Raw genomic sequence first — 13,556 nt, forward strand, 5'->3', positions numbered from 1 at the left:
AAACTGAGGCCCAGAGAGGTCAAGTAAATGGTATAAAGTCATATAGGTAGTAAATAGCGGAGCAAGGATTTGTACCCAGTTCCTCTGACCCCAAAGCCAAGCATTCTATCAGAGTGCCTCTACAATGTAGTACATAAAGGTAGAAAGAGATCCGAATTGGAAGTCCATTGACCTAGGATTGTGTGTCAAAAGCTTCAGTGAGTTAAACTATGATGAATACTGAAGAAAAAAGGGGAAAGGACAACTCCTAGATCTGGTATTTAGGAGATAGTTATATCAGTAGAGTAGTGGGAACAGTAGTCTGATTGCTAAGGGTTGAGGACATTATGGAAAGTGATGAATTAGAAGTTATCAGAGGTATGTAACTCTTTCAAGAAGTTTAACAGTGAAGTGGAGAAAAGAGAAGGGACAGTAATTGGCTAGGATAAAATGGTCACAGATTTCTTTAAGGATTGGGGGGATACCTGAGCCTATTTTGAGATAGATGGGAAGGAGCCATGTGACAAGGGAGAATCTAAAGATACATGAATGAGAAGAAACGCTTATTAACTAGAACAAGGTGTTAGGGCAGAAGGAATGGAAACATTAGCAAAGAGTAAGGAATGTGCCTTAGTGATAGTGTGACTATCTCTTTCATTGTGATTGCAGAAAAGGAGTGTAGGTGATGATGAATCAGAAAAAGCGGATCTGAATTCTAGCACTTCTACCAATTAGCTGAGCAACCTTTGGCAATTCACTTTATACCTTAATTTCCTCGTCTGTAAAATGAGAAAATTAGATTAGATGATAGCTAAGGTTTCTTTGAGCTCCATTAATCTATGAAATTACAGCTCTCTACTCTGCCACTCTCTAGCTTTGTGACCTTTGTAATTCTATAAAATTGCTAGAATAGATTATGATACAATACTCACTTTGCAAATACAAAAGCTCTTCAATAACTGTCATTTGTGAGTTCCATTTGGCATATGTATCTATAACCAATAGGGTATGTTGTGTGGCATAGGCACAGAATGGGATGTTTGGTCATCAACACCAATGGTTACCCTTTATGGAATGTCTTGAAAGAAGCATAATACAACACACAGCATAGTAAAAGAGTGAGCAATTTGAAGTCAGGAAGACCTAGTTTTCAAATCCTATCTCTGACACTCAGCCAGTGTATGATCCTAAGATGAATAACTTGACCTCTAAGCTTCAGCCTGCTTCTTTTGATTTGTATGCTATAAGTTACAAAGAGATTGCAGTCTGTATGAGCGGAAGGGGTTCCCATACCAACAATATTGACAAATACCTCCCACTAAGACACTACCAAGCCTAATATGATTATGAATTTTAGAATCAGTAGGGATGCAGTGTAGAACAATGGGAAAAGAGCTTACTTTGGAGTCAAAGAATCTGGGGTCAAATCCATTTTCTGCCAGTTATTATTTATGAAAACATATCTATGTTTTCATTTACGTCTCTGGGCCTCATTTTCCTCGTTGGTAAAATGAGACTGGACTAGATGACCCCTGAGGTTCCCTCATACTACAAACTATGATTCCATCCACGATCTAGCCTCAAACCCCCTTTTGACAGAGAAGGAAACTGAGACCCAGAAGTTAGTAGCAACACAGGGGTTTGAATCTACATCTTCCAAATATAGCTTAACCCAATTTTCTGCAGTGCCAACTAGCTCTTTCTTTATTCTGAAGGCATCATTGTTCTGTAGACACACAGAAATAACATCTTATTCACATAGATTTATGATGATCCAATGAGTGCTGATTGAAGCCTCTAACAGAGGACTTTTTTTTCTTGGATGTCTTCTTCTCTTTAGAATGAAAGTCTATGTTGTGTTGGGGATATCAATGGTAGTGGCCTGCACTGAAATTCTCTTCTCTTTCATCCAGAAAAGTACCAATTTCTTTTGGGGTAAGTAATAAATAAATTTTATAAATAAATAAATTTTTATTTTTAACATTTTCATTGGTGTAGAAATAAAAAATTATACTATTGGTGCTTGACAGGTAAATTAAAAAGTCTTTAATATATGTATGTATTTTTTTAATTTTATTTTTATTTTTTTGCTTTTTGGTGAGGTAATTGGAGTTAAGTGACTTGCCCAGGGTCACACAGCTGGTAAATATCAAGTATCTGATGCCACATTTGGACTCAGGTACTCCTGACCTCCTGACTCCAAAGATAGAGCTCTATCCACTGTGCCACCTAGCTGCCCTTTTAGTATATTTTAATGAAAGTCATTTGTTGTCATTGGAGGCAGCTAGGTGGCATAGTGAATAGAGTCCTGGGCCTGAAGTCAGGAAGACCTGAGTTCAAATTCACACTTATTAGTTATGTGACCCTGGGCAAATTGATTAATCCATTTTTCTCAATTTCCTCAATTGTAAAAGGAAGATAATAATAGCACCTACCTCAAAGGATTGTTGTGAGGATCAAATAAGATAGTATTTGCAAAGTGCTTAGCATACTGCCTGGCACATAACAGGTGTTGTATAAATGCTTATTCTAGTCTCTTTCCTCTCTCCCTCATTAAGTACTAATCATTTCCTAAGAAAGCATTGAAAGCTATGCCATTTTAAAAACAGAAAACTCCATCCAGTGAGCATCTAGTTCTTATTGACGATATGTTGAGAGAATCATAGGGATTGCCAAAGCTAGAAAAAAAAAATCTTAGAGATCATCATAACCTCTCTGGGCCTAAAATGAGAGTGTTAAACTAGACAAACTCTAAGGTCCCTTCTCGTTTTAAATCGGTGATACTATGATTTTAGTCTAACCATTTTGTTACAGAGGAGGAAACTGAGGCCTATTAAGTGGAAGCAATTTAGGCAAGTTCACATAGCTTGTTAATTACAAGTTAGTTTATTGTTTCCTCATCTGTAACATGGGGATAATAACATTACCTACCTCTCAGGGCTGTTATGAGGATCAAATGAAATGACATTTGTAAAAAGCTCAGTATAATACCTGGCATGTAGAAGGCAGTATTTAAAAGTTAGCTATTACTATAATTAGAAGTAGGGTCACTTGAATCCACTTCTGACTCAGAGGGCAAGATTTGATTACGTCTTTCCCAGGAACATGTTTTTGCTTCTTCTCCTTTGTGATTTGCTCTGGGAAATCAGGCTGCCTGAGATTTTGTCACTGCTCCATTTTTTAAAAAATGAGGTTAAATGGAGATATTAAGGAAGAAAATAGACAAAAGGCCCCATGATTAAACTGCTTTTTCAAACATGAGATTGTTGTGTGGGTATTTTACCCTCAGTGCTCCTACAGGTGGGATACATGAAAATTAAGCAGTCCCATCGGTGCAGAGGTCCAGCATCAGATGTTAAGAGAAAACTTATTCCTCTGTTATGCTTCAGGCTTCAGTGAATTAGCAGGGCTGGCCAAACTAACTAGAATGAATTTGCCATAACATCACCCAGGTCATACCATAGGGAAAAAAACTCAGTGACATTTGCCATAGAATTGCTAAATCCTCTTGAGAGCCTGGCTGCCTCAAGAGGAGTCTGAGGTGAAAACGTGAACAATTCAATCGAACTATCTAATTTGTCATGAAACAGATAAAAGAAAATGATAGATGTCTATAATTCATGGGTCATTGTTGATTTTGAAAAACATTTGGTTTAAAAAAGTTAATCAGCATAAAAAATTAAATTCTAACTTTTTATTGGAACATACACAGATGCCAATGACAATATATCTTTAAAAGGGGGCAGACTTTGATCCTATAATTTCATCCTGTAATATGTTTTAATCAATTAAAGTTAACCAAGAATGAAGTATTCTTGAACTATTGTATGTGTGTTCCAGGGTTAAAATGTGCCAAGATGTGAGCATAGATATGACAATAGGGCAAGAAATCTGAGAGTAGAGGTTAGTGTCCATGTGAATTTTTTAACTAGGGGTTTGAGACTGGAAAGGAAGGAAAGTGAAATCAGAGCAGGAGTAACACTTTAGGATCAATTGTACTTAAGGGTAGAGGGACTGGAGCTCATAGAGGAAAGTGAATAGGTTTAAGAGTGACAAGGCATAGGGCGACATGGAATAATAGGAGGTTTTGATCTAATCAAGGGATATGGAGTTTTCGATCATTGAAAAGGAGTACTTGTGGATTATAGCAAGATCCTGGACGGAATCATGCAGGTTTTGTTTAACTTCACACAGGTTTGTTTAACTTCAGCTGAAAGGGAGTGAGGCACTGGTAATGAACCATCCCAACAAATACCAAGAATCAGCCAAAAATAATTTGCAGAGGCCAGAAAGAAGCTGTTATTTTTAGGTACTAGGTAGCAGGGAGACAGAGCTGCTGCATCCTGAGGCCGATTAACACAGAAGAATTGTTTTAAGTTACCACATGCATTATAACTCACCTTTAAGAAAAGAGATTTCACTTTGAAGTGTTTTTTTTCCTTCACGCAATAACATTTATTAAGTGTTTACTATATACTAGGCACTGTGAAGGAGGAATAGGACAAGAGTATGGACAAAATTTGTTGTTAAATCATTCAGTCGCATCCAACTCTTTAAGACCCCAATTGGGGTTTTCTTAGCAAAGATATAGAGTGGTTTGCCATTTCCTTCTCCAGGAGATTAAAGCAAACAGATGTTAAGTGATTTGCCCAGGGTCACACAGCTGGTGAGTACCTAAGGACAGATTTGAACCCAGGTATTCCTGACTCCAGGCCCAGTGTTCTGTCCACTGAGCCAGCTACTGCCTGGATAAAGTATTACATATTAACCTATCCATAATCATTTTACTTTCCTATGCCTTGGAATTTATTTAAATGTTCTTGTTTCTGCATATGGATGAGTTTGTTAGAATTGGAATTAATTCATTTAATTTTGTCAAATGTGGGTCATTTACATTTATAAAAGAGAATTTAGTAGCCTGAGAAAAAGAGTATGTGTATTTGCTTCAGTTTTCTCCTCTGTAAAAAGAGAGGGTTAGACTCACACATTTGTCCATCAATTGTTATCCCTCATTCCCACTATTTGACTGGTTGAGAATTTTTTCCCAGTCACACATTTCTCTAGCAATCTCCTTTACAGATCTCTGTATAATTCCTTCTTATAATACATAGCGGCCTTCTTGTGCTCAGTATGTGTCTCTCTATGGACAATCTTTTACTACAATTCCTTGCAGATCATAGTTTTCTAACACAGCTGATTGGAATAAATCAATCAGCCAACAAACATTTAATAAGCATCTGCTACACGTAGACCACTGGGATAGGCCCTGTAAATAAAAAGACAAAAGTGAAATAGACCCTGCCCTTACATTCTATTGGAGGAGACAGCACATACACATGTAAGTGTATAAAATATAAACAGAAGGGGTAATGATGAAAGGATAGATGATGTATAGATAGAAAGATAGGCAGACATAGATGATAGATATAAAGGATTTATTTTTTGCTATGTGCCAGACACTGTGCTAAGTACTTGGGATACACATAGAGGAAAAAAAGCTAGGCCTTATCCTCAAGTAGCTTATATTCTAATGAGGGAAGAAAACACATAAAAGGAATCTAGAAAGGTGGTGGGGGTGGGAAGGGCACCCAAACTGGGGGAAAGACAGCTGATGGAGAAATGGAAAAGTGTTCACAGTGAATTGAGCTACAGTGAAATGAGCATGACTAGGGCCTGTCATGAACTTGTCATTCAGACTAAGGAAATACCTATTAGGAGAGTGAACCTTCAAATAAATACTCATTGTAGGGGAGAAGGGAGAAACAGGAAGCTGAAAGTATTAGGAAAGGCTTCATGTAGAATGTAGTTTGACTTGAGCTTTGGATGAATGGGGGAAAATGAGTGCAAAAGCATATATGAAGTGCTTATTACTATATGCCCGATATTGTACTAGACACTAGTATAAGCAAGCAAGACAGTACTTGCCCCCAAGGAGTTTGTGTGTGTATGTGTGTGTGTGTGTGTGTGTGTGTGTGTGTGTGTGTGTGTGTGTTTATGTGTATGTATGTATGTATATGTGTGTATATATTCCATATATATGTATATGGAATCCAGTGGTGTTTATTGAATATCCCTTGAGATTATTTCCAACTTACCCTATTTATATCTTGTTTCTATATATCTTGGTTTCATGATGTCTCACCCAGATAGATTGGAAGCTCCTTGAATGCAGGAACTATTTTTGTCTATCTTTATATGCCCAGAGTTTAGCACAGTGCTTGAAACATGTTATATTCTTCAAGGTGATCCTTAACTTGAGCAAGAAATTTATATTTATCAGACCTGCACTTTAGGCATATTACTTGGGTAGTTTTGTGGGTGAAATGTTGGAGAGGGGAAAGAATTTGAGGCCTACTTTCAAATTAGGAGACAACTGCAAAAGTCCAAGTGACAGGTGATAAGGGCTTGATGATGGAGGCTTGAACTGTAATTGTGATCGTGTGAGTGGAGGGAAATGCAGAGATGTGAGAAATGTGGCTGTCCACAGAATGGGCCTTTGTTCAGGGGACAAGTTTTTGATTCTTAAAAGAGCTCTGCAATTTCACAAAGGCCATGCACCTACTCTCCTGTTCAATTCTGCTTCTCTGATATGCTCAGTTTATCAAAATGCAAATAAAAAGTCAGCTCCAATAAACTATGAAAAAGTAGTTTTAATGAAATAGCTAGTTTGAAATGGCTAGCTTATCAGGATATATATTTTTTTAATTACCTAAAAAACTTGTACCAAATTCTGAGTTGTTTGGCTTTTTTTTTCCAAAAAAAAAACATGACATAAACTAAAATAGGTAATTTGGGTTCCAAAGATATTCAGTGACAATGAAACATAGATGCTAGGTACCTTGAGTAAAGCTCATCATAATGCTGGATTTTTTGCTCTGCCATATGCAGAAAAGGGCACAGAATTTGGATTCAGAGGAACTGGGTTCAAATTCTGCTTTGCTACTTACTAGTTGTGTGACATTTTTGGAGCTATTTCTTTATCTTGCCCCCACTTTCCTATTCTGTAAATTAAATGGTAAGGTGGGGGAGGGGGAGAGAGTACCAAGGGCTACAAAATCTCTTTTAGTTCTAAATTCTACATTCCTATTATTGTTTTTGTACTAATAATTGCTTCCATTTTCACTGTTTTAATTTTTTTCCTTTGCAGGAGGAACTGAAAAATCTCATATTACCAGTATTGTGGAAGAAAGTATGCATATGGTAGATAATGCACTGTACGATACAATGAAGAGGTAAGTTGGCTCACATGGTACAGTAAGTTTGAGGGATTAGGTAGACCATGATTCTTGTTCAGAAACATGCTGTTATTTTCAGATGTCTCCATGAACCCTTTGTAGTAGGGTAAAGAAGGAAAGAACGAGGTCAGTTTGAGACATGTTAAATTCAAAGTAACAGTGGGACATCTAGATAAAAACTGTCTATAGATAGTTGCATTCTGTTAGAGTGGTAATTTTTGGAAATAGAGATATGAATATCCATTACAAAGATGTGATAACTGAAATAATGAAAATGGATCAGATGATTAAAAGTGATTGTATATAGAGAGAAATGAAGGGCAGATATGGAACATTAAGAACATCCAAATGAAGTAGTCAAAATGAAAGGAAAGAATATCAACAGAAGCAGAAAAATAAGTAGTGAGAAAGGAGAAGAGCCAAAAGAATGTAATGCATATTCTTGAATGTCTGGAAGACAGATCTGGTCAATGGAAATATAGTGGCAATAATAATTCATGCATATAATACTTTGAGGTTTACACAGTATTTTCCTCATAACCCTATGGGGTAAGTATTGCAAGTGTGATTGTGTCCATCTAAGAGATGAAGAGACTAGACTAGATTTTCTCTTTCCAAACATTCTAAAATACACCATTGACTGATATTGAACTTGCAATCCATTAGACAAACTTTTGCCCATTCATGCCTCTCCTATCTTGTATTTTTAAAATCATTTTTCAAAAACAAAATTTAAAATGATACTGTTATACATGCGTATGCTGCTAAATGTTTAACAACAAATTCTCTAAAAATGCAGGTCACATAAGTTTAATTTGTGCTGTTAACATTTTCTCCATCACTTCCTTAAGTCTAGAGACAATCAATAAAACAATAAGTCAAGCCTTTATCTGTAGAATTTGCTGATTTCCAAAGTAAATACTCACACTGAAAATTTAATAATTGGCTCTCTTAAGCTGGTAAAAGCTAGCTTCAGAACACTCTGCAGTTATCTTTATTTATCTTTATCAATTTTTTTTGCAATTTGCTACAATGTTCTAGACTTCATCTTGGATTCATTCTCTGTCATCCAATGTGTAAACTTTCCAGCTTTCTATCATCTGCAAATTTTATAATATGTACATATATGTGTATACTATTGACCACATCATTGATAAAGATGTTACACAGCTCAAGGTCAAGCACAGATTACCTTTCAACTCTATTAAATATTAATGACTATTATTTGGGTCTAAATATCATTATTTTCAGATATACATAACTTTACTATTATCTAGCTCAACTCTTTGAACGTTGTCCAGAATAACAGCATGAAAATTTCTATCAAAACATCATTTCTGGGTAATCAACTCATCAATAGTTTATAGTCTTAGATAACTGTTTAGCAGCTGCTAGAAGTGGTTAAGTGACTTATGATTGACCAGAAATGACTAATTCAATCTAAGACTCTATTATGTGAGGCTTGGTATCCATGACTAGAGAAGACATAATTTCACAGTGTTCAAACCACATATGGAGTATGTTAGATATTAATGATTATTAAGAAGTTCAAGTCTAGGTGTCACACTTTAGGAAGGACATTGATGAAAACAGAAATGGAAAATGATGAGAGAGGAAATATTTGGATGGTGAAGGGCCTTAAGATCATGCCATATAATTGCTGGTTGATGGAACTGGGCAGGTTTAGCATGGGGCAGTGGGAGAAAGACTTAAGAAGGACAATATTTTTTTCAAGTATTTGATGGGCTGCCCCCTCAAAGAGGGGTCAGACTTCCTCCCTTCATCCCAAAAAAGCAAATAATGGAAGCTTCTGAGAGGTGAATATAAGCTTGATACAAGGAAATATATATATACATATTTGAATTACAGCTATATTAAAGTGAAATAAACTATCTCAAAAATATGATTCATAAAATGTGATTCCCTCATTGGAAGTTTTTAAGTAAGCTAGATGACCATTTGACTTATCAAGTATTGTTGTAAAAGCAATTCCTGTTCAGTCATGAGTTGGTCTAGACAAACTGTGAAAATCCTTGCAACTCTGAGTTCTTGATTTTGTGAGGCAAGAAGAGATGGGATGAAAATCCCATGTAAAAAAGATTGGTCAGGAAGAATGAAGGATATTTATGTACCACTTTATAATTTATAAAGCACTTTCCTCTCAATAGCACTGTGAAGTAGGTAGAGCAAATATTAATATTTCCATTTCATAGATGAGAAAAATAATGTTCAAAGAAATAAACTGATTTCCCCAGAAGAATGCAATTATTAGCTGAAGTCAAGAATCAAACTCAGGACTTTATATGTCCAAGTTTAAGGCTTTTCTACTACAATATGGAAACCCATTCAATATAGCAGAGGATTAAAAGCATAGTAGATGCTCAATAAATCATTGTTGGTTAGTTGACAAATGGGAGGGTTAGGACATAAACATTTGTGTAGCACCTATTATATGCCAGGTACTATACTAAGCACTTTACAAATTTTATCCTACTTGAGCCTCATGATATCCATAGAAGATTGGTGTTTTTATTATCCCTATTTTGCGGTTGAGGAAACTGAGGTTAAGTGACTTGCCCAGGGACACATCACTAGTAAGTGGCTGGATTTGAACTCAGTTCTTTTTGATTTCAGGCCCAGGGTCAATTACAACTGTTTATTAGGAAGCATGGTAGGATATTTTATGACCCCAAGATTAAATATCAAATGTATAGCATTTCAATATTGAGACAATTTCCTCACTATTTAATTTTAAAAATTTCTCAAATGTTAGGATTGTATTATTTTTTAAAATACAACTTTTATTTTTGATCATGGTAGTCTCATTTTTTTTTACTTCTTTCACACTATGTTTTATGACTACTAAAAACTGAATGTGGATTAATATGGAAGACACTATATACGGCAGCTAGGTGACACAGTGGGTTGAGTGCTATGCCTGAAGTCAGGAAGACTCGAGTTCAAAACTGGCCTCAGACACTTATTAGCTATATGTCCCTGGACAAGTCACAACTTCTGATTAACTCAGTTCCCTCAAATATGAAATGGCAGTGATAACAGTGCCTATCCCCCAGGGTTATTAATGGATCAAAGGAGATAATATTTGTTAAGCACTCAGCACAGTGCCTGCACATAGTAAGTGCTATATAAATGTAGTTGTTGCTATAATGGTGATAATAAAAGTGAGAAAAAACTGAAATTTGTATAACCAGCATGAAGACTTCCTAGCTGAATCCTGGTTATCCTAGAGTAATGTATGTTCTTTAAGTGTAGTAGGAAAATGAGACTGAATTTAAGAAAAAAGATTAAACTATTAAGATAATCAGCTCCCAAATGATTGGAGGCCAAAGCAAATCTGTAAAAGTGGAAAGTCAATTCAATTTAAAAGTTCAGATTTTTCTGTTATATACTTGTAGATCTATGATTTAATCCATGTGGCTACATCCTCCACAGGTGTGATCTTGACCCATCTAGGTGACTGTTGTTAACGTCTTCCCTAAATCCACCTCAGAGGAACCTTCCAATATGCTTTAGGCTTTCTTCTATGTCCTTTAAATATTACATGGTACCAATGCAATCCTCAAACTATCCATCCGTTACTTTACTCTCACTACATAAAAACAAGTCTGTCAACTCTTATATTTACCTCTCTGAGGACACCCTAGGAACCAGCCTTCCATCTAACTTCAAATTTTTTCTGCCTTTTGGTGTCATTTATTGTGAGAATGTCAATATAGAAGTGATTCAGGTCATTCGATAACGATTGTGTATTAGACAAGGATCTCACATTTAGAATAACAAGAATTAAATGAATGTTTGTAGATCGTCTGTGTGATTCATAGCACCCTTTCCCTCCTTTTTAGTCACCCTATCACCACTGCAGAAGTGGAAGGAGCCAACAATGAGCTGAAAATATTTTTTTTTCCTATTACATATATTATCAAGGCCAAAGAATTCCTTGTCTAATAATAATAAGCCTCTTGTTTTTAAGTAAACTGACAGGCACTCAGACTGCAGACAGTCTGTTGCTGGGATTGTATTTGAAGACTACAATTTGAAAGAAACTTCAAGGATTAACCATCCACACGCACAATCTTTAAGAGGCTCACATTTTACTTTTTGCTAAATTTTATGCTTATTTATATAATTTTATTAGTGTTTAATTATTTGAGGTATGTTTTGATAGATCTTAAACTTCTATGTAAATGTGAGCTTTCATTATTATAGATGCATACAATGACACAGCTGAACCTTCCTCAGTGGTCAACAATCCACTGGCTAAGGATAAAGGATAATTTTGTGGAAATGATAAATGACAGAGAGTTCAATTGTTACACTAGAAAAGATACCAAAAGAACAGGTAAACTTGATCGTTGTCATCAAACTGGTAATTACCGTTTAGAATCACAACACAGTGTTGTGGAAAGAGTTTAGGACTTATCAGGAGAGATGGATTTAAATTCTAACTGGAATATTCAATATGTATATGACTTTGGATAATTTAGGCTCTTTGAGAATCAGTAAAATTAGTGTTTGATTAGACGATCTCTAAGCCCCTTTCTACAATTCTGTCACATTGCAAAAACTGCTTATTCAAATTTCTTTAGAAACTTGGCTCATACAGTTGTTCATGTAAGATCAAACTAAAGTCAAGTCTGATTTTCCCAATTCCACAATTGAGAAAGTTAGGGATATGCAGTGTGGCTAAGAACACTGGGTTTAGATTCAGAGGACCTGGGACTGAAGCCTGGTTCTACTGCCTAGTACCTATGTGGTCCTGGGCAAATAATTCACCTTCGCTGGGTCTTGATTTCCTCATCCATAAAATGAGAAAATTGGAATAAATAATCTCTAAGATCTCTTCTGATCTAAATCCTATGACCTCTAGACTTAAGTGACATTGAAATAGCTTATCAGCAAAATAGTGTCCTACTGAACTAACCTTACTAAAAGGCAAAGAAATTACATCATTGATTTTCAGATGTTCTAAAGCCTCTTGTTGATCTGCACAGTATCATTAGGTGAGACTTGGCTGATTGATTGCTTATGTGGTTGGTAGTAAATGAGACATATATTGCCTCACCCTTTATTATTAGATAGTAAAATGTAGGGGAAAGAAGAGGCTTGATTTATCCAGGGTTATTGGTCAAGTTGACAATAAAGATGGTGATCTTTATAGGAACTTTTTAAGAATTCAGTTCCTGAGATGTTTAACTATATTTAGTAATAGAAATTCAGGAATTTTTCAGTCCTTCTACTAATTTATACTAATGTTTAGAAATTAATGCTAATTAGGTACTAATTCATTCATTTTCTATTTACTTTGGAAAACATGCAATTAGTGATTGAGTTGCTCAGTAAAGGAATTACTTAGTAATTGACAGACTTTTCAAGTAATTACCAACTCATTAAACATTTTGGGAAGTAAGTGGTTTAAGGTGGCTTGTCCCCAGTTCCCAATCTTGTTACCCACATGTCTCATGAGCTTGGTCATTTCATGAATGGTGCCAGTTATTACTGATGAATCCACAGATTGTCAACAGTCAAAATAACCAGACTGGCCTTTTCAAGCAACAGTTTGGTTAGACTTATTCTGTTAAGACCAGAGGTTAGAATCAGGAGCCATACATAGAGGCTGAAAAGAAGCAAATTTAGACAGTATGTTAGGGACAAAAAGAATTTCTTGACAATTAGAACTGTCCAAAAATGCAATAAACTGCCTCAGGAGATAGTCAATTCCTTTTAGTGGAACTCTTAAAGCAATGGCTTTATGATCATTTGTCATGTATCTTGCAGGGTAATCCTCTGGATATGGAGTTGACAAAATGGCTGAAGTCCCTTCCAATTCTAGAACTGTAGGATTCAACATGACCCTAGGCAAGTTACTTTGCCTTTCTGTGCCTCACTTACTTCATTTGTAAAATGGAGGGTTTGGACTAGATGACCTTTAAGATCCATTCTAGCTTCAAATCTGTAATCCCACTTCCAAGAGGCAAGATGTTTCAATAACTCAGTGTCTGGAGACTTGGATGCTCAGCACTAAATGCGTTTAATGAGTAGTTGGAGTGGTTTGGGGTGGGTGACAAGCATGTCATTGTCAAGTATAAAAACAGACAGAAACAGTCAATGCAAGGTTATTGATACACAGACTGTCTGTACATTGTATTTTGTTGTCCAGTTGTTTCAGTCACGTTCGACTCTTTGCAACTCCATTTGGGGTTTTCTTAGCAAAGATACTGAAGTGGTTTGCCATTTCCTCCTCCAGCTCTTTTTACAGATGAGAAAACTGAGGCAAACAGGGTTAAGTGACTTGCCCAGGGTCACACAGCTAGTAGATGCTTA

General features: G+C 36.0%; 1 protein-coding gene across 1 annotated transcript in view; it reads left to right on the forward strand.

Moving 5' to 3' along the window:
- The first annotated feature begins 326 nt into the window (after nt 1-326).
- TPO (thyroid peroxidase) overlaps nt 327-13,556 on the forward strand; it is a 135,896-nt gene continuing 122,666 nt past the window's right edge. The window contains exons 1-2 of the mRNA XM_078149153.1: nt 327-357; nt 7,127-7,211. Of these exons, the coding sequence (XP_078005279.1) occupies nt 327-357; nt 7,127-7,211 (116 nt within the window). The remainder of the gene's footprint in view (nt 358-7,126; nt 7,212-13,556) is intronic.

This window comes from Phascolarctos cinereus, unplaced genomic scaffold, assembly GCF_003287225.1.
Source record: "Phascolarctos cinereus isolate Bilbo 61053 unplaced genomic scaffold, phaCin_HiC Scaffold_2;HRSCAF=192, whole genome shotgun sequence".
Classification (NCBI taxonomy): Eukaryota; Metazoa; Chordata; class Mammalia; order Diprotodontia; family Phascolarctidae; genus Phascolarctos; species Phascolarctos cinereus.